Below are 20,346 nucleotides of genomic sequence, written 5' to 3'. Positions count from 1 at the left end.
ACTGGGAGGCTTTCTTTCACCTTCAGCTCAAACCCTAGCCATAGCTAAGCTGCTCTCTGAGAAAACAGTCGCTTTGGAAAGATGCAGGCTGTGAAAGGAGACTCCTCTCCCTTTGAGAAACGGAAATGAACTATTTAATGGTGATTTGCATGAGGTAGGAAGAAGTCACATACCTACCTATGTGTTCAAGAGTCCCCTCTGCCCTCCTTTCTACACCTTCTTGCACCTTTGAACATTGCTTTTAATTAGATGAATTAAGAATGTTCCCCAATGTTACCCCTCTTTCCCCATTGCTGTAAGAGCACTGATTTCCATGGTAACAAGATACCAGTTGAGCTTGACTCTCACTGGTTTATCTGGTCAGAGGACATCGGGGTGCTGCTTCCTGGTGAGCTGGACTCAATGAGGCTTTCCTTGGATTACCTTAAAGCAGTGATGTGAGAGGTGCTAAATGGCTTCATACAGAAAAGCCCGAGTATGCCCCTGGTATTTCTTGAAAGAGTCCTGGCCCTCACCTAAAGTAAGAGGGTCCCACCCTCCCCTCTGCTACCCCCAGTTCTCAAATTTGTGGTCGGAGTCACCCCATTTCCAGCCTAACCATCTCTTTTCCTCCCTGTATTTAACTTGCTTCAGGCCATAGAGGGGACTTTATTGTTCTTGATAACAGATTGTTTCTCCTCCCGTTCTCTTTTCTTCCCTCTTTCTCCCCCACCCAGAGAGTTTTCAACGTCCTTTACCCCATGCCTGCTGACCAGCGGAGACATGTCAGCATCAACTCTGCCCGTTGGCTGCCCGAGCCCGGGCTCGGCCTGGCCTATGGTACCAACAAGGGAGACCTGGTGATCTGCCGACCAGAGTGAGTGGCTCCAGGGGCCTGTGGGGGGGCGGGGGGGTATGGAGGGGTCATCCGGGCTGAGGGCTGGAGTAACCAGCATCCATCTATGGATCTGGCCGTGAGGTGGGTCTTTTAGATGGGAAGTCTAGATTCTGCTGGAGCCTGCCTCATTCCCATTGTCACTCCTTAAAGGGCCCTCTTCACTCAGCAGATGCCAGGGTTAGCTCACCAGTCCAGAAGTCTCCAAAAGACTGGTTTAGTTCTCTTGTCTCTTAACTCTAAGGAAATATTTTTTGTTTGTTTCCCCTTGTTCTCTGGTTCTCTAGTGATAATAAAATGTCTCTGCAGTCAAAAGCATATCAAAGATTCTTTCCTGAACCCTTTTTGAAAAAGTCAACAGGTGGTGGTCTTGGGTTTGTGTAAAGTGCCTTAGAAATGAACTTAAGAAATGAAATTGGAAATAAAGTGTTGTTAAAGCCCTAATTTGTCAAGCCACTGATCTCTAACTGCCTGGCTCTGTCTCTGTCCTGCCTGTTTTCCTTTCTGCTGGGGGCTCTGGCTCATGATAGAAAAGGCAGATTGAAAAGCTCAATTTAAAAATCAAAATGGCCCTGTCCGGTGTGGCTCAGTGGTTGGAGTGTCGGCCTGTACACCAAAGAGTTGTGGGTTCGATTCCTGGTCAAGGACATGCACCTGAGTTGCAGGTTCAATCCCAGTCCCGGTTGGGGCACGTGCGGGAGGCAGCCAATCAACCAATTAGTGTGTCTCTCTCACATTGATGTTTCTCCCCCTGCCCCACCCCCCCTAAAAATCAATGGGGAAAATATCCTCAGGTGAGGATTAACAACAACAACAAAGTCAAAATGATTATAATCTGGTCTTGAAGTAGGAGGTAGGAGGGGACAGGGAACCAAAGCATTTCTTTCTTTAGTCCTGATGACACCCCTTTCCCTTCCTCTGGCCTTTTGGAGAATAGAGTTTGTTTAGGCAGGACCCTGGGAGTCTGCCAGGTCTGCCATCAATTTCCATACCCAGCCGGGTGGGGAGTGTGAAGCTCTGTGCTTCAAGAGCAGATCAAACTGATTGCTGTGTGGGGGCCGCTGCAGGGTTCTAACCAACTAAGTGCCACTCCTGCTCTAGGCTGTCCTAGTGCTGTCCTTCACTGAGTGCAGGGTCTTCTCCAAGGGTGTCTGCAGATCAAAGAGCACATGTGGCTGGTCTGGTAGGGTCTCTGGTTATGGGGAGTGTCCACATTGCCTTTTGCTAGGGCTCTTGGTGATTATTCCCAGGGTCTGTATTTGGGTCAGTTCTTGTGGCTGATAGACAACTGGTGACTGAACACTTAGTTGAGCTAGGTCGCTGGCCAAGGAGAAAAGAAACTTCGTTCTTTAAGGGCAGCTCATTCAATCTGGAATTTTCAGGGCCCTTCCCAAAGAGGCTGCTCTCTGAGCCAGACCTAGTCAAGCTGCTCTTAGAGCTAGGAGACTTCTCGGTTCTGCCGACCATGCTCTCCTCGGCTCTAGGTCCAGAGAGCCCCTTTTACTAGCTCCATGTGCCTTACCAGAGCACAGCCTGCCTCTTGCATGACTGCCCCTGTCAGCCTAGGCGCTGGGTCTGTCCTTATCTGTTCTCACCCTTGGCCTGTCCATAGTCCAGGATCAGTCTGCTCTGAAATAATTTATTTTTCCCCAGAGTACATGAGACTATCTCCTATCTTCCTCTTTTCTTGGGAATTCATAAGAGGAATCTAATAGGCATGTTTTCCAAAACTGGCCCAGAGTTCTGGACCTTAATTTTATTCCTACCAACACAGTAGTTACAGGCCTGTCCCTGTTTCTCCAAGACATCCTTCCTCAACATTGTTGTCTTGTCTGTGGATCCAGCCACTAATCTTTGTCCCAGCCACACTTGCAGTCCCCCAACCCCTTGCAATAGTGATCTGCTCTTACAGAGGCAGAATCTCTACATCTAGTTAGTCGTGACCCCACGAGGACTTTGATGTCTGAAACCCCAGCCCACGTACTTGGTATGAGTCATAGACACTTCAGGCAAGCATGAAGCTGGCTTTGGCCTATCTTTCCTCACCATATGTCGTCTTCAGCATCCAGAGTCTCAGCAGGCTGAAGCCATCTTAGACTTCCTGGGGAACTCGCTTACCCACCGGGAACTCAAGCCTCTTTTATGAGCAAGGTGGCACCAGCATGTGACACAGGAGACAGCATCCCATCACAAGCTAAGTTGTGTTGGACTGAGAGCTATTTAGCTGGCCTATTTCATTGTTGCTGTTTCTCCTGATTTCTTGGATCATGTTGGCAAATGTCCCAGACCTTAGCGCCAGACATGTAAGGGTATCATATAAATACAGACAGACAGATATTGTCCTAATAGCTTTGGAGTTATTCAGAGCTTTTCCAGTTCTCAGTCCCCTTCACATCTGTATGATTGTTTTGCTTTAGGCAAGGAAGACTGAACAATATTCAGGTAAGGAAGTTAAGACTCGCCCAAGGCCTCCCAGCAGACCAATGAGGAAATTGGGCTTTCTAACTTTCCAATCCAGAGCTCTTTTTCTGTAGCTGATTCTTAACCTTTTTTCAATCAAAAAACCCTTTAAAACTCTGATGAGCCCTGGCCGGTGTGGCTCAATGGTTAGAGCATTGGCCTTGACACTGCAGGGTCCCGGGTTCGAATCCTGATCAAGGGCAAGTACCTGGATTGCAAGTTTGATCCCCAGCCCCAGTCGGGAGGCAGCCAATCAATGTGTCTCTCACATTGAGGTCTGTCCATCTTTCGCTCTCTCTTCCCCTTCCTCCCTTCCACTCTCTCAAAAATCAGTGGAAAAAATATCCTCAGGCCTGGCCGGCGTGGCTCAGTGGTTGAGCTTCGACCTATGAACCAGGAGGTCACAGTTCAATTCCTGGTCAGGGCACAAGCATGGGTTTCGGGCTCGATCCCCAGTGGGGGGCATGTAGGAGGCCGCCGATCAGTGACTCTCATCATTGACGTTTCTTTTCTATCTCTCTCTCCCTCCCTCTCTGAAATCAATAAAGACATATTTAAAATTATGTATCCTCAGGTGAAGATTAACAACAAAAAATTTTTTTAAATAAATAAAATTCTGATGAAAGCAATGCATTCTCTTCCACAGAAAAACTTGCCAAAAGAGCACATGTTGTTTTGTAACTCTCTTAAGACCTCAGATAAAGAATGCAACTCTGGATGGTATTGATAAGCATGTCAGGTGATTGATGATGAGACAGACGTTGGTCTCTCTGTGTTGTCACTATGGCTGGTCTCTGGTCAAAATGAGAACAAATATAAATGGGAAAGTAGGAGCTCAGGGTTGTTGTCTCTTTAGTAGGCAGCTGCCTAAGGCTTGCTGCCTATCTCCGTGTGACGCAGCTCCCTGGCACACCCCTTCCCAAGGGCACAGGAGCCAGCCAGCCAGCTGGGCCAAGATTACAGCCCTCCCTCCAAAACAGGTGGTCTCTGCTTTGTCCCAGGCACAGGCAGCTGCACCTCATTTTGTGCTCAAGTCTGCTCTTGATTGTCTTCCATTGTCGTAGCCTCAGTGCTCTCTCCAGGCACAAAGAGGTAACAAGCTCCTTGGTTATCTATCTCCTGATGGTACTAAAACCCCACTGACAGTAGAAAAAGACCTAAGGAAACACTCCATCTCTCCAAGGAAAGAAAATCTTAGGGCAGGTGAGGAGATGAGCAACCGGCCCTTTCGCCCCTATACAAAGCCATTGCGGCGCTGGCAGCCAAGGGGCCCCCCCCTCCCCGGGCAGTGAGGTGCTCCTTTCTCCTTGGTTTTGCTCCACCCGCCATTCCTCCCAAGCTGCTGCTGCGCCTCTGGCTGACTGCCAGCCCAGCCAACACCCCCACCAGTAACCACAGTGGGTGTGAAGTACCAGATTGATGTGAGGGGGTGCTTGCTCACTTCCGGCTTCACAGACCAGCCCTATAAATGGGAGGGAGGTGTTGCTGGGAAGACCACTTCTCAGAGTCAGCTCAGAAGACAGAATTCACAGAAAAAACTAGGCTAGGACTATGGGGTATCTGGCTTCTTGACTGAGTGTGGAACTCCTGACATAGTCCCAGCTCTGTCCCCTGAGAGGGAGTGGCCACTGTAAACAGTGATTACAATCAGGCATCACTGACCACAGAGGGAAAGGCACGCCTCTGGATCAGAAGGGAAGCCACAGAGACTGCGTCTTTCAGGCTGTCTCACAAGAGCCAGGTCCCAACTCTTTCCCACATCATGGAGATAGCAGGGATAAGTGCCGGCCTCCTTAAGACAGTCCTTTTTTCCCCAAAGAGACAGCCATGTAACAGATAGATGAAAGAAGAATGTTCTCAAAAGGAATATTCCCTAGAAGTTTGGAAGTTCGGAGCCAGAGTTCGTTGTGAGGGCGTTGTCACCACCAGGGAGGCCAGGCTGGCTCTTGGCTGTGTTCAGGGAGCCCTGCAGGTCCCACCGTGAGGGAGTCCCTGAGCCCAGCCCAGAAGCACAGCTTGCAGACACTGCTGAGGAAGCCAGGTGTTCAGTGGCAGTCCACCTGAGAAGACTGGCCTGATTGGCCTTCCCCTCCTCTCCATCCCTGTGTGTTTGCCGAGCTCCCAGGAAGAACCTGGAGCAAACAGTGACTCACTCATCCTCCTTAAGACCCAAGGATGGAGGAGGCGGTTGGGACCATTGGTTGTTGAAGGCTAAGAGTTTCCGTAGCCAGAGCTGTGTCTTTAATTCTGTTCTTGGTACCTGGAATTTCAACTAAATTTTCAAATCCACGAGCTTATTGTAGTTGAGCTGCTCCTACCTACCACAGAAAGTAGCACATATCGGGGTTAGAACTAGACCTGTTGGTGGGGAGCAGAAAGGATTGGGGTGGTGGGGGAGAGTGGAGCAGTGCATCCAATACAGTCTGTCACCCTTGTTCTGTTTCAATGGCCAGAGTCCCCAGCTCTCAGCTGCCAGATGCAAAGTGTCTAAGGGTACCCTTTGGCCGTCAGCATCAGAATGTGGGCATTAAATGGCCTCTTCCTGGGATAGGAAGGAAGGTTCCGGTCACGCAGTACGTGGTTTGGTGTAAACAATTTGTTGTCAGTAACCAGCCCTGGCTAGCAAGAATTACAGAGGAAGGATTTGGCAGGGACCCATGTGGTATTGCCACCTGTCAATAACTCTTGACAAGTTTGCAAATCAGAGGCTCGCTGGCAGCTGGCAGTGATGGCTTTGTTTTGGGGGAAGCCTCTGCTGTTGACTCTGGCCATTTGCCTCTTTCCTAACACAAGGTCTACCCCTCTCACCTCACTCCCCAGTGCCGCTGTTCTTCTCAGACAACCCCACAAAAACAGCTGAGTGTCTGGAAGAGGGAGGAGATACTCCTTTTTAAAGGGGTGGTTTGAAGGTCATGTCAAGTTCATAGCCCTGCAGGCCCTCCGGGAGTTGCCAGGAGGGTTACGTAGAGCAGGGAAAGGAAGAGCAGTTTTGTCTGGCTGTGGCTCTTTCACTCCAAAACACTAGTGCATCCTCAGGTGAACCCTGCCCCCAGAATAGGCGTGGGGGCTCAGTGCTGAGGCCTGTTTCCTTTCACTGCAGAAGCACAGCCTCCACATCCAGTCTCCCCCTCCAGGCTTGTGAGGTCCCACATTAGGGACAGACCTGGTCCTGTTTAGGAAGGAAGCACCTATATCACCCTTCACAAACTCACTTCCTGGCTGATCCTCAGAACCTGCTGACTGATTTGTTCCCTCTTCATTGATGAAGTTCTGTCATTAGAGGAAGATGACCTAGGCCTGTAGATTAAAAGCTGGCTTTCGTGGAGATTGTCGTCATCTGCTCAGGCTGCCATGACAGAGTACCATAGGCTGGGTGCCTTAGTCAACAGCAGTTTTCTTTCTCACAGCCTGGAGGCTGGAGGCTGAGATTAGGGGCCAGCCTATCCGGTTCTAGTGAGGGCACTTCCTGACGTGCACATGACCATGTTCTCACTGTCTTCACTTGGTGAGAAGACCACAGTCCTAGGATTAGGGTCCCACTCTTATGACCTCATTTAACCTTAATTACCTCCTGAAGACCCTGTCTCCAGGCATAGTCACATTGGGGGATTGGCTTCAACATGCAGTTCAGTCCCTAGCAGAGCCCTTCAAGCACATGTGGACTCCCTATTCCATCTAGGAGCAGACTGGCTGTTCTGCATATCTTTTAGGATCTCTACACGGGTGCAGAAGTTCTAATCAAAGGGCTCAAAGATACATCTTTCCAACTTCTGTCCCCCTGCCTTCACCACTAGCATCAGCACCTCACCCTCGGCCATGGCAACTGGTCTAGGTAACACCTTCCAGGGAGGAGTCTGACATCAAAGCAGTCTTGTATCTGGACTGCTCCCTGAGGTGGCAGATCGCTGTAGAAGGATGAGAGGCCACTGCTTCCCTTCAGGCACCTGTGCCCGTGTGAGATGGAAGAAACTACCTGATAGTACATTAAGGGGGAGAAAAGGAACCAGGGAACAGTTGGCAGCCTGGAGAACTCAGCAGAGACGCTTCTGTGCTGTCAGCAGTCCAGCCATCACCCCTCGAGGTTCTCTCCTTCCTTCCCCATCAGAAGGGGGGGGGCAAGTCAGGCTTTGTCTGGGGGAAGGAAGAGGCAAAGCCACCTCTGCAGGCATTTGTCCGAGGGCCTCCGGCGCTGAGCATCCTGATGGAGTCCCTCAGCTCCGCCAGGAGTGAGCAAGGAGCTACCAGGCCCCAGTCTGCGAAGCCTGGGAATTGTAGCGTTCTGGCCATTCCCTCTAATGCTTCCGCCTTTTCTCCATCCTTCCCAACTGGTTTCCAGGGCCTCAAACTCCGGTATTGAGTACTACTGGGACCAGCTGAATGAGACTGTCTTCACTGTCCACTCCAGCAGCAGGAGCAGTGAACGGCCTGGGTGAGTTTCTGTAGGGGGACGGCGCAGCTGGCTGAGGCCTGTCCCTCCCTCCTGCTTCTGATGGCCACCTCTCCTCAACCAGAGCAGCTCCCCTTTGATCTGCTTCATGCATTGAGCCTTTGCACATGACTTCATTCAAGAAAATTGTGTCCACAGCTAAGAAAGAACAAAACCTCTCCGAGACTTGATGTAGAACAAGTTGGGATACCTTATGGTCCTTTCCCATCCTGGCCATGGTGTCTGGGCACCCTGGGGTGGGATGAGAAGCCAGGGCACTGGAGAGGGATCCTGTCCCCAGGGAGTTCGCTTATGTCCCAGGGAGAATGAATCTAGCGATGATCTCCCAGGTGGTTAGGGCCTCCGGACCAAGCTGCCCAGAGCTGCCCAGAGTCCAGGGGCCATTTAGAGAGTAGGAACCTGGTACTGATGATCTTATCACTTAATTCATTAATGAAGATGGAAACATTTTGAGAAAACGGAGGCATCACTGCTTCCTTGAGGGCCCAGCTGGAGGAATAATCTCTAGAAACACCTAGAAATCTGAGTGACCCTCTCTAAAGCCTCGGGCTCCCTCTGCTTCTAGTTCTAGCTATCCCAGGGATCAGTGCCTGGGAAATGCCCAATGGGAGAGGAGTGCTAGCCTTGGGCCTGGGCCTTACTCATAGGGCAGCTTTTCAAAAGGCCCTGAAGGATCCCAGAACAGCTTCATGAGAGTCCTGGTGCTTTTCCTCCAAAGTGGAGATCCAGTGGAAATTCCAGAATGTAAATTGGAACCTTGTCAGCATATAGAAGGAAGGAAAAACTGAAGAGGGAAAGGTCCTTCTGCTGCTCACTGTTTGTCCCATGGACCTCAATGGCTCCCTATATCTAAATAAGTCTTTTAAGTTAGCCATCTCTGCCTCACCAGGAAGTCCTCTTTAAGGGAGTGACTGAACCAGCTGGGCTTGCAAAATTGGATGGCTCTGCGGCATCCTTTCATTGTCCTGGGCATGGACTAAGCTGAAGGAGAAGGAACACAGACAAGTTCACTGCCGGTGGGAGGTAGCTGTGGGTGGGCAGGGCTTAGTCCAGGCTATGCTCTGAGGCATGGCATGGAGCCAGCAGGGCTCCAAGGGGCACTGTCCCACGTTCTGCCTGACTTCAGCCTGCCTGTCTCTCCCTAGAACCAGCAGAGCCACGTGGAGGACAGACAGAGACATGGGTCTGATGAATGCAATTGGGCTGCAGCCCCGGAACCCCACCACCTCAGTGACATCTCAGGGCACCCAGACTCTGGCCCTGCAGTTGCAGAATGCCGAAACACAGACGGAGAGGGAGATACAGGAGCCAGGGACAGCGGCCTCCGGTCCTGGGGAAGGTAAGAGCTATATAATTCTAGAGGGCAAATGTGCCTGGGGATGGACAGTTGAGACCATCATCACCCCTCCTGAGGGCTCCTGGCCCCTCCACAAGGATGGGGTGCTGAGAGTATGCCACCCCCCAGTCAGGACGAGTACCCCACACCTATTTGGGAAGTGCCCTCCTGGTGGTATTAGCAGCCTCAGGCAGGAACCTCCTTTCCCTGATCTGTCACTGATTCCAGCAAGAGGAACTGCCCTTAAGCTTTCCCAGCAAGTATCCTCTCCTCTAGAACTTGGAGGACAGGCTGTTCTTCCAGAGACAGAGCACAGAAAGGAGCCCGGATGGAAAAGGCTCCAAGAGACTTCCTGCTGCCAGCATCCAGGGCCACCCCACAGAGAGCTTGTCGTCCCCCTGCAAGTCTGGCAGGTTTGGGACTACCACTGGCGAGGCCCTCTCATGCTCCTTTTACAAACCTGTGGATCACTGCCATTTTGGCTACAGCCCAGCACACCATCAGCCCCTTTCTGTCACTTATCTCAGGTGTGGCTCAGCCAGCCTCGCCTGCCTGCTGTCTGTGCTGGCCTCACACTTATAAGAACCAATTAGCACTTCCCAGTGGCAGAGCTCGAGCCACTTTGGAGTCTGTTAACAGCTGTGTTAAACAGCCTGTTCTCACTCAGTCATCCCCTTACCCCCTACCTCAGCCCCCTTGCTGGTCCCAGCTCCAAACAAACTGGCCACCAAGTAGACATGTACTCCTAGGCCTGTGTTGAGCCATTTGCTGAAAAGAGACCATAGCAGGGGAAGATGTATACATCAGGCAAAGAGTAACATTTGCCTGTGTTACCCCCAGGGAACTGCTTCATACTCAGTCCCCCCACAGGGCACTGTCCCTCTCACTGACATGAACTAAAAATTTTAAAGTTAAGTCCCCTTTTGATCTGTGGCCCAGGCCACCTCCTACAGCTGAGGCCTGTGACTCTTTATTGGGTGGAAACCCCCAGGGTGTGGACATAAGCTGCTGGCAGTGCTGGTTGGGGCTTTAGGCCTCAGTGAGGAGAGAGTCAAAGGCCCCTCCAGCCATCCCCAGGCTAGAGACAGTCCTAGGCAGCCCCCTTGGATTTGATCTTATGGCCGTTTACTGATTGTCTACCATGGATCAGCCGCTTGGGCTACAAAGACAAATAGGCCCAATGAACCTGAAGTCTAGAGAAGGAGGCAGATAATTACTTCTTGTGATAAAGATCTCAGAAATTCAAAGGAGGGGCCATGCCCACCCAGCCCACGGGGCTCGGGGCTCGGGGAAGACTGGTAGAGGAGGATGAGTAGGAGTTAGTCAAGCAGAGGGGGGAGAGGCATTCCTGGCAGAGGGGATGCACCTGCAAGGGCACCAAGTTCAAAAACCTCACACTGCACAGAGGACCACTAGCAGATCTATGTTCGTGCCCTGTCCAGCACATGTCGAGAACTGAGGCTGGATGGGTTGGGAGGGCAGATGACAGGGACCTAGCTGAGGGTGAGGCCTCCATCCTCGAGGTTAAGTGCAGCAGGGGATCTGGGGGCCAGGAGCTACCAGCTGGGGGAGAAGGGCATCCTTTTGTCTTTCACCTCCCTGAGAATCCTCTGCCTTTTTTAAGTGTTTTTGGGTTTTTTTTTAATTTTTCAGTTGCAGTTGACATTCAATGTAATATTAGTTTTAGGTGTACAGCATAGTGGTTAGACATTTATATACCTTACAAAGTGACTCCTCTGCTTTTTTCTTGATTAGCACTAGCCCATGTCTGACCTCCTCAGTCAGTGATAAGTTCTTCTCCTCCTGTTTGGGCTGGGGCTGGAGGGCTGGCGATAAGAAGGGGGGCTCTTGTCCCTGTTTCAAGGGGCCAGAACCTCATTTTTTCCCATCTCATCCCCACAAAGGGGAGCAGGTGGTGGAAGGTGAGCCCTTCAGAAGCCAGAGGTGCTCTTCAGCAGGAGTGGCTGCCCGGAGCTGGCACCTGGGCACTAGGCTTTCAGCTCTCCGCATCTGTCTGTGACCCTGTAATCGTGGCCCTCCAGCTCTTCTCAGTCCCTTTCAGAAAGAGATACACCTAGAAAGAAGGGAGGGGAGGAGAGGAGGTGTGGGTTGAGAGAGGAGTATGGGGATGGGCAGGTGCTGTCACTGGCCAGCCTCATCTCCTGGTGCCAGGAGCCTTGTTCTGGGGCTGCCCTCATTGACCACTGACCATGCCTGCTGCTCTGGTAGTGAGGCGGAGGGCCAGGCATCAGAATTCTTCTTGGGCGTGGACTTTCTCTCTGGCCCACCATCCCCATCCAGCAACAGGCACAGCTGCTCTGCACATCACCACCCGTCTCCCAGCTTCTGCCTCCTCTCCATGTAGGCAAACAGGTGGCCACATCTGCATAAACATGGAGGGGAAACCCCTGGTCAAGTTGGTTAACCTTTCTTCTGAGCTTAGCTAGAATGCGGGGCCAGGGGCCCCAGGGGAGGCATATCACCTGCATAGCCCACCCCCACATGCACCAGGGGCCCAGGTTTCCTAGTGTGGGCGACCAGCTCTGCTTGTAGGACTGTTCTGTGGCCTGCCCCTCTCAACCCATACCCCTCAGCTAGGGCCATATAGCTCCCAGCTACTCCACATTTTCTTGTTCTATAAAAATGTGATTAAAGTCCATTCAGCTCTTTCTAGGACTTCCAGGAAGAGCCCCCCACAGAGGGAATTTGCAGGTGTTGGCGTTTTTGCCTGTCCAACCTTAAAGCTTCCCTACCCTGTCACTCAGGAAGGGAGGGGCATTCCCTGTTCTCACTCTTTGCTCCCAGCACTGGTCCAGTGCCTGCTCAGCATGCAGTAGGCACTCAGGAAGTGTGTAGAAGGAAAAAACGGAGTGGAGGCAAGACCCTGCCCCCGAGCTTGGCTGTGCCACACTATTTGGGGAGCCCACGGCTGTGCCTCTAACTACTGGGAGAGGTGGTCTGGGCTTCTTGTCTGGTGAAGACGATAGTTAGACCAGCTGCAATAGCCGGGGCCCTGGGCCAGGGAAAAGCCAATGTGAGATGGGAGGGGTTAGGAGATCAGCAGGCCCGCTGCAGGCAGGACAGGCGGCTTCTCCTTTAACTCAGCCTCGCTTCCCTCTTCTGGCCATTGAACCCCCAGAATTAAATGAGGTCACTGGGCATAATGGGAAGTTGCTGGTCCACCCTGGCTTCTGCATCCAGAATGTACCTTAGAACTTGCCAGGGAGAAGATCTCATGTCAAAGACAGAAGGAAATGCTTCACTGCAGGGAAGGAGGCGGCAGGGTTAACCCACTGCTCCTGCAGCTCCTAGCTGGGACCCTTGGCTGTGGCTGCCATTTCTCAGGCCCTGGTGTGTTCTCTTGGAGAATGTGCTGGCTGCCTTCTGTGGCATGGAGCCTGGCCTGGAGTTCCCAAGAGAGAAACACAGCTCATAGCTCTCTAAAACTGTCTGTACCCAGCCCTAGGAAACTGTTGGTGTATGCTTTTAATTCTTTTTCCAGTCTTTCTTGAGCACTTAACTTATGTTGAGTATTGTATTAGGGACCATGAATCCAGAGGTATTGCCAAGGGAATCACATTCAGAGATGGAGCTGTGTCATTTCCCTCAGAAAGGAAGTCCAGACAGGAAACAGACACAAATGTTTCTCCCACAGCAGGGGGAACATGTGATCAGTGTTCAGGAGCCACTTGTCTGGAGCGTCTGTAAGCAGCCTGGGAGCCCTTTTAGTCACTCACACATTCATCTGATAAATACACATCAAGTTCAAGACCACACATTAGACACTGGACCCAAAGATGAATAAAATCTAGTGTGAGGCCTTTAGGAACTTACAGGAGGTTGATGCCACAGCCACAGATAACTACACAGAGAAGTGTGGGCACTGCGGAGGCTCAGAGAAGGAGCAGCCCCTTCCAGCCAGGGGATCACAGAAGTCTGGGTGAGAGGCGGTACTTGCATTGGCCCTTAAAAATAAATGGACCTTAGACACGAGGTGCTGAGCAAGAACAGGGCAGGCGGAGCACCCACAGTGCTCCCTGTCTGGCAGCAGGGCAGGCAGGCATACGGCACTGCCTAGTTGGCCCCAGTAAGGTCATTGGGTGCAGCAAGAGGCCCTGGTCAGGAAGTGGCCAGGACCTCACCAGAGGTCCCTTCAATCTCAAGCTAAGGAGTCTTGCCTCCTTGGAGGCTCTTAGAGCTGCTTGGTTTTGACAAGTATGGATTTAACCAGCACTCAGTGAGTCAGAGCTTAATTGGAATGGTAATAGCAGCAGCATGAAGGCTGGGTGGAAAGGGGCGATATAAAAAGCAAGAAGACCAGGCAGCCCTGGCCAGTTTGGCTCAGTGGTTAGAGCGTCAGCCTGCGGACTAAAGGGTCCGGGGTTCGATTCTAGCAAGGGCGCGTACCTCAGTTGCAGGCTCAGCCCCTGTAGGGGCACGTACGGGAGGCAACCAATCGATGTGTCTTTCACACCAATGTGTGTTTAAAAGACCAGGCAGGAAATACAGCCATGGTGACAGGTGGCCAGGACGGGAGGGCCCAGATCTGAGTGCCAGCAGCAGGGCCCCGGTGCAGCCTGTCCGGCCCCTGGGAGTGAGCTACATGGGAAGAGCTGGTAGTTCCCCCGGCACAAAGCCCAGCACAGTGAGCTTCAATGCCAGCAGGCCTCAGGCCAGCCCACTGCACATCCCAGACCTGGCTGAGGAGCCCTTGGTACAGAGTTCTTGAAAAGCAGTGGGGGTGGCAGTCAGCACAGGGACGTCCCCTCGGGCGTCCCTAGACAGCCCTTCTGGCTCACAGGGTAGAAGCTGTGCTGGAACCAAGGCTTTTTTTCTGCCCTGCTGTTGGGCGGCTTGTCCCCTGAGAGAAGTACTGTGTGCCCTGCAGGTTCTTGTTCCTTCTGCCCTGGGAGTTGCCACTGAGCTGTCTGAGGGGGGAGTGTGGATGGGCAGCTGCCTTGAGTGGGGGGCGGGTAGATGGGCAGAGTGTACCAGGAGATCTGGAGAAAAGCAAGCTGGATGTAAGTGAAAGCCGAGGCAGAGTCCCTACTACCCGCTGCCTCAGTAAAACCTGAGGAACTACAGAAGGCGCCCAGCACTGACAGGGAGGGAGAGGTCTAGTGTGGCCTAAGCTGCTGCAGAGCTGTGAAACTGGCTGCCTGGAAATCAGTTCTAACAACAAGCAGAGAGAAGGGACTGTGCAGGGAGGAAGCAAGGAAAGTCTTGCAGAAATAGCTACTGACAACAAGTACCCCCAAAAGAAAAAACTATCAAAGCTCCCAGATCTGCAAAATCCCAAACTGCCAGCAAGTAGCCAGAGGAAACAGCAGCAGTTCAGTGGGGCCAGCCCAGGCAGCCCGAGGTCTCGGTCATAGTTGCCCACAGGTTCACACTGCTTATCTGCCCAGTGAGCGCTGAGCACAGGCTGGAGGGAAGGTCCCTCAGCACGAAGCTCCAGTCCAGACCCCAGTTCGTCGTCATCACCACCACTGAGCACCCACCGTGTGCCTGGCACTCAGCAAGCCTCCTCACTCCTCTGCCCAGCACTGCATGTCAGGACACTGAGGAATGTGGATGTTAAGGGAGTTGTCCAGGATCACACAGAACTGAGATTTGGGCCAAAGCCTGTCTGCTCCCAAAAAGGGGAATGTTCAGGCCTTTGAGGGGAAAGAATAGAACCTTCTCTCCCTCTCGAGATGCAGTCTGAGACCTCAGGCCCAGGCAGATGCCTGTCTGTAGGGAAAGGTAGGTGAGAGTATCAGGCATCCAACCCCAGGAGCACTGTATGTGGGAAATAACTTGGGAAAGCTGGTGGGTAAAGGGGAAACAGTTAAAACTCCAGTCTTCCTCCTGGACTTTTAGGAAGTAACGGAAACAGAACAAACTGAGGAAAGACAGCACAGCTTTAAAATGAAGCAGAGCAGACTGTTTGCCTTTGGGCCACACTGTGGGGTGCCCTCTCTTTCCGAAGACCAGGCAGCGTACCCTCTCCCAGGGCTACCAGGTTACCCGCGTCAGGGAGCAGGCAGGCAAAGCAAGCTGGCTGGGCCCCGCTCATCGCCTTCATTCAATTAGTGACTCCCCTGCCGCTGGTGCTGAAGGGTTAAAGCCCAACGCCTGCCCTCTGGCCCAGCTCTGCCTCTTAAATGGCTGAGTAGCCTTGGCCACTTCCTGCCATGCTAGGCCTCAGTTTCTCTACCAGTAAAACAGAAGTATGAATCGGGTCATTCTGGGAGTCTTGTCGCTCTCAGGTCTCTGAGCGATTCTCGGAATGAGGAAATAGGCCTCGTTTCTGCTTTTCGCCTAGAATCCCCCAGCTCCTACTAGCAGTTGCCTGTCTATCTCGGGACCAGGCCAACAACTAATTCCCTCCGTCTCCTGCTTGTACCTTCCAGGTGAGGGCTCAGAGTACGGTGCAAGTGGGGAAGATGCCCTCAGCAGGATCCAGCGGCTGATGGCTGAGGGGGGCATGACAGCTGTGGTGCAACGGGAGCAGAGCACCACCATGGCCTCCATGGGCGGCTTCGGCAACAACATCATCGTCAGCCACCGCATTCACCGCAGCTCCCAGACGGGCACCGAGCCTGGGGCCGCCCGCACCTCCTCGCCCCAGCCCTCCACCTCTCGGGGACTGCTCCCGGATCCTGGGCAGCTGGCAGAGCGAGGCCTAAGCCCCCGGACAGCCTCCTGGGACCAGCCCGGTACCCCTGGGCGGGAGCCCCCCCAGCCATCCCTGTCCTCTTCCTCCCCTGCCCCTACTCCTGTCCCCCTTCCCAACACTGAGGGACCAACCCTGCACTGTGACCTGACCGGTAACAGCCACCTTCCTGACAGTGGTGGCAGCAGCAGGGGGGACGCCGCAGGCCCCAGCGGGGAGCCACGGAACAGGTAGAGACAACGAATGCACTGGTGCCTCCCCTCAAACCGCTGAGCAGAAATCGGACCTCACAGCTGACTGGGAACTGTACACGCGGAAGAGCTGCGGGAAGAGCTGCGGGCTGCATCGGAACAGGAGCAAGAGGGTGGGGGGTCGAGAGGAAGTCAGCGTCAGTGGGCATGAGGCAGTTGAATAGGCAAGGCTCGCCTCAGGGAACTAGAACCTTCCAGGATCTGGAGCCCAGGGGAGCCACACTGCTGTGCTGAGTGAATGGAGAAGGAATGGGCATTCCCGCCAAGAACCCCCCTTTCTCCTAGAAACAGGACTCAAGGGACTCAGCTCTGGGCAGAGAGCCCCAGAAGGGTGAACAGTCTTCCAGATCTGGGCCACACCATCCTGGCCAGTGGCCAGTGGGGCAGCTTTGTCCTGTCTGCCTGTTGTAGGGGCCGAGCCACTAGCACCTGAAGAGCAAGAGGAGCAGCCTGGCCCCCAGAAACCATCTCTATCTCTGAGCCTTCCAGAGCTTCAGCCTCTTATCTTTCCCCACAGAGACCACTGTCAGGTGTCAGGCCAGGCGCCCAGATTCCTGAGGACAGGGACTTCTGCACTTGCATTTAATGGGGACAACCATGGAGTGAAGGGGGGAGCCTGCTTGCCTGATACAGGATGGGGTCAAGGGATGGTGGGCAGGTCCTCACTCAGGAGTGGGGGGTGTAGGCTGGCCAGCCCCCAGGGCTTGTCCACCAAGCTCCTCCCTCCCCGCCTCCCAGGGCCCTCAGAGCAGCGCCTATGGGTGTCAGTATTACCTGAGCCTAGGCCAAAGCCAGCCCAAGGCTGGGGGAGGGGATGAGACTCCAGGTCAGAATGTGAGGTCTTGGTCTGTGATTTAAGGTGTTGCATGTGGAATCTTGAACTGTACGTGTAGTTTCTAGTGGAAAAATCGAGGCTCTGATTATTTTGTTTTTAGTATGAAAACGTGATTTCTTTTCTGTTTGTAACTCATCATAGAAACATTGTGGTGGGAGGAGAGGGGATAGTCTGACTGCTAATGAGGGAAACACCAAAGATCTACATCATTAAAATGATGACACGCCCCTCACCAGGCTCCATCCTGTTTGTTTTTATGGATGCGGGGGTGGGGGGGTGATGGGTTGAGGGTCAAAGCGGGGGGTCTTTGAACTGAGCTGGGCCCGGGTTCTCCGGGCACTGTTTTTGGTACTGCTGGCCTAAGTGGGGAGCCGTATCTGATGCCTCAGCAGAACCACCTCAGGTAAGGGCTGCCAACTTTGTTTTACACGCCGTCTCTGTGTACCACCACCTCCTGCTTTCCATGAGCCTGCTAGGGGTCGGGGCACCTTTAACAGTGACAGGTGGGTAGGTAGGAATGACAGAAGGTCACTCATCTCGATTGCTTCCTACCCAGGACTGTGGGCCTGGAGTGAAGGTGTAATTGGCAAAAAGCTGGACACCTCCAGTCCTAGGAAACCACCCATAATGGGTGTCCGAGCTTGGTATTGTCTCCAGGCATCCCACAGAGATGCCATTTGCTGGCCCCTCGGGTCTCCCTTTACTTTGTGTCCTCGGTACAGTGACTGAAGGGCCTGCTCTCTTCATGGGCCGTGGCTGCTTTTAAGTTTCGAGCCAGTTAGAAAGTGGCAGAAGGACATTTGCCCCAGATCAGAGAGAGGTTACAGGAAAATCAGAGCCACCCCAGGGCTTTTGCCAGCAACAAGTACTTCTTGAGTATCCCTGTGTGCTCAGCTGTGTCCCAGACACAATGGGTCATGCATAATTATAGATGCTACCCCAACAGAGACAAAAGGTTAAATGGGCAAGCAACTCATACAAAACAGTGTGGAGTTACATAGTTAGGAACACTAGAATTTTCTAGAAAATTTTATTTAACAGTGGGCTCTGCACTAAATGACATCAGCTAGCTGTGTGACCTGGGGAAAGCCACTTGCCTTTTCTCTGCTTCGCTTTCCTCCCGTGTAGTAGAATGCAGGGCTTGCACTGTGCCACCTCTCAGTTACTTCCAGCTCTATACTCTCCAGTCATTCAAGCTCAGAGAGCACTGGTTAGGGCAAAACTCCATGAAGAGGTGGCACTTGAGCTGTGCATTGTGGGGAAGAAGGGGGAGAGGCCCCACTGCAATCAGGAAGAACTTCTTGGTCTGACAGTAGGGACTATGAATTTGTTGAGTTAAACCGTGCCAAGGACTCAATGAGTAATCTCAACCCTCATCACAAAAACCCTCCGAGATGGGCACTGGTAGTACATCCAGACCACATAGGTACTGGAGCCACTGTTTGATTCCTGGTGGGACCCTGACTTGCTCTATTATTTTGGAAAAGGGGGTATTCAGCCTTGTAGGGGAGGTGAATTTGGGCCCGCCTGGCCTCACCTCTGCCCTCCCTGGCCAAGGATGAGCTCAGCCCTACCTGTTGGAGGCCCCTGTCAGCACCTTCCTGTCACAACAACTGTGCTTAGAAAGTCTTTGCTGGGTGGCTAAAGCCTCCCTGGAGTAAATCCTTTTGGGGGGCCCTTGCATGTCATAAGGTGGTAGGGTCAACAGGAGAGAGCTTGGCAAGCCCATTTGAGTTGGGGAAATAGATCCAGAAAAGTTCTATGGGCCCCAGTTGTGAACCCAGTTGGATCAGTTGGATCAAAGGCCTGGAGAACAAAGACTACACCAGGTCTCTGGTTTCCAGCTGAGCTCTACACAGTTCCCCTGTGGGTTCTGGGATTGGGGGAGGCCAACAGCCCCACCCTGTAAGGGGTTTCTGAGAAAGTGGAACTGCTCTGCCTGACAGCTTCTGTAAGAACTCAGGGCAGTGGCTGGAGACATTCCTGGTTCCTGGGCCTCCAGTACTTGGCCTTGCTTGTCCTCCCATCTGCCTGTTGTATCTGCACCCCCCCCCCCATTCTGTTCTCCCTGCACGCACACCTGCAGGACTGACATCTAATTGTCATGAACCACTTCAGCCTGTTTCTGCATCTGTGAAGTGGGGGCAAGAACAATAGCATTCTTTCATCCTTGGTGACGAGGATCATGGGAGACCGAATCATTCTTGAGGGACAATGGCTCCTCACTCCAGCCCAGCTGGCCAACGCCAGGCCTCTCCAGAGCACTGGGGACCGGCCTCCACCTCGCCTTCAGCACAGAGGACTCCGCACCTAGAGCCCCGCAGCGCTGCCCCCCCCCCCGCCGCGTTCGCGGCCCTTCTCTAGCAGCCCTTTGGGCTCCTCCACTGCGTACCCGCCTCCACCCCCACCCCAGGCCCACACGCAGCCCTCCGCCCATCGCTTAGGTGAGGGTGAAGGGGAAATGGGACTCGAGTAGTTTTTCCAAGAGAAGAAGCCATGCGTCTTGAGGTTAATCGGGCGTTTGGCTCAGTTTGGTGTGACAGGCTTCGGGGCCGGACGTGGGGGGCGAATGCGACCCGGGCCAGCGCGGGGAACCGCGGTCTCGGGGAAGCGGAAGAGCTGGTGCCCGGTGCGCGGAGCTGAGCCTGCAAGGTCGGGCCGAGGCGGAGCTCTCCGAGGTGCTGAAGTCGCCCGGCTCGCGGGACCGGTCCCGGGCCGCCCCAGCTCCGATCAGGCATAAGCCGCAAGTCCCGAGGCGCCGGCCAGTGCGGTTCCCGGAGACCTCGAGAGACCGGTGGCTCGCCCTCTGGGGTCTCGTTCCGGGCTCCGCCCAGGTGACCTTGGGCTTTCCCTCACAGGAGTCGGTGAACTCGGCCTTCAGGCCTCGGCGGGATGGGCTGGGTATCCCATCCCGGGGCCGCGGAGAGGGCGCTCACCCCTCCCCCGGCCTGGAGTGCGCGAGCACAGAGCCTGCGGTGGGATGTGGGGCGAGCGGGGGTGCGCGCTGAAGGCGGGCTCCTCTCCCCGCGGTGGGCCCTCGCTGCTGCTTCTCTCCCCAGCGCCTGCACAAGCCCCGACGGCGCCCCTCGTATCTGTCTGCCCGGCTGCCTACACGCAGCCCCGGGGTTGGAAACTGCCGGCCCTCGGCTCTCTGCCCCGACGGTGGCAGCAGCGCCGACCCCACCCACTCACAACCCCCCGTTGGGGTCAAACTGCGCGCGGGGCCACGTAGGGAGTGAGGTCCGGCCTGGGCGCAAGACAGTCTCCTAGCCCCGGGCGCCTGGTCAGAGCGGAGGTGGGGAGCGCAGCCAGACGGGGCTGTCGGCTCTCTCCCCTAGCCCGCGAGGGGGCGCCGCGTCCCCATGGCAACGCGGACACCCCACCCCCCAGGCTCTCCGAGGGCCGAGCCCCCAGCTAAGCAGCACTTTCAACCGTGGGTGGTGCCCCCACAGTGCCCGAGCGTGGAGCTGCCGGCCGGCTCCTGC

At 53.9% G+C, this 20,346-nt stretch overlaps 1 protein-coding gene across 7 annotated transcripts in view; it reads left to right on the top strand.

The window, feature by feature from the left end:
* AMBRA1 (autophagy and beclin 1 regulator 1) overlaps positions 1-17,092 on the top strand; it is a 146,891-nt gene extending 129,799 nt beyond the window's left edge. For all 7 annotated transcript variants that reach the window (XM_081152910.1, XM_081152907.1, XM_081152909.1 and 4 more), the window contains 4 exons: positions 717-856; positions 7,671-7,763; positions 8,927-9,120; positions 15,513-17,092. In XM_081152910.1, coding sequence (XP_081009036.1) covers positions 717-856; positions 7,671-7,763; positions 8,927-9,120; positions 15,513-16,009 — 924 coding nt within the window. In that variant the 3' untranslated portion in view covers positions 16,010-17,092. The remainder of the gene's footprint in view (positions 1-716; positions 857-7,670; positions 7,764-8,926; positions 9,121-15,512) is intronic.
* Positions 17,093-20,346: the final 3,254 nt, after the last annotated feature.

This window comes from Miniopterus schreibersii (assembly GCF_964146895.1).
Source record: "Miniopterus schreibersii genome assembly, chromosome: 12".
Taxonomy (NCBI): Eukaryota; Metazoa; Chordata; class Mammalia; order Chiroptera; family Miniopteridae; genus Miniopterus; species Miniopterus schreibersii.
The sequence above is the reverse complement of the archived record's forward strand: the minus strand, read 5'-3'. Positions and strand labels throughout refer to the sequence as shown.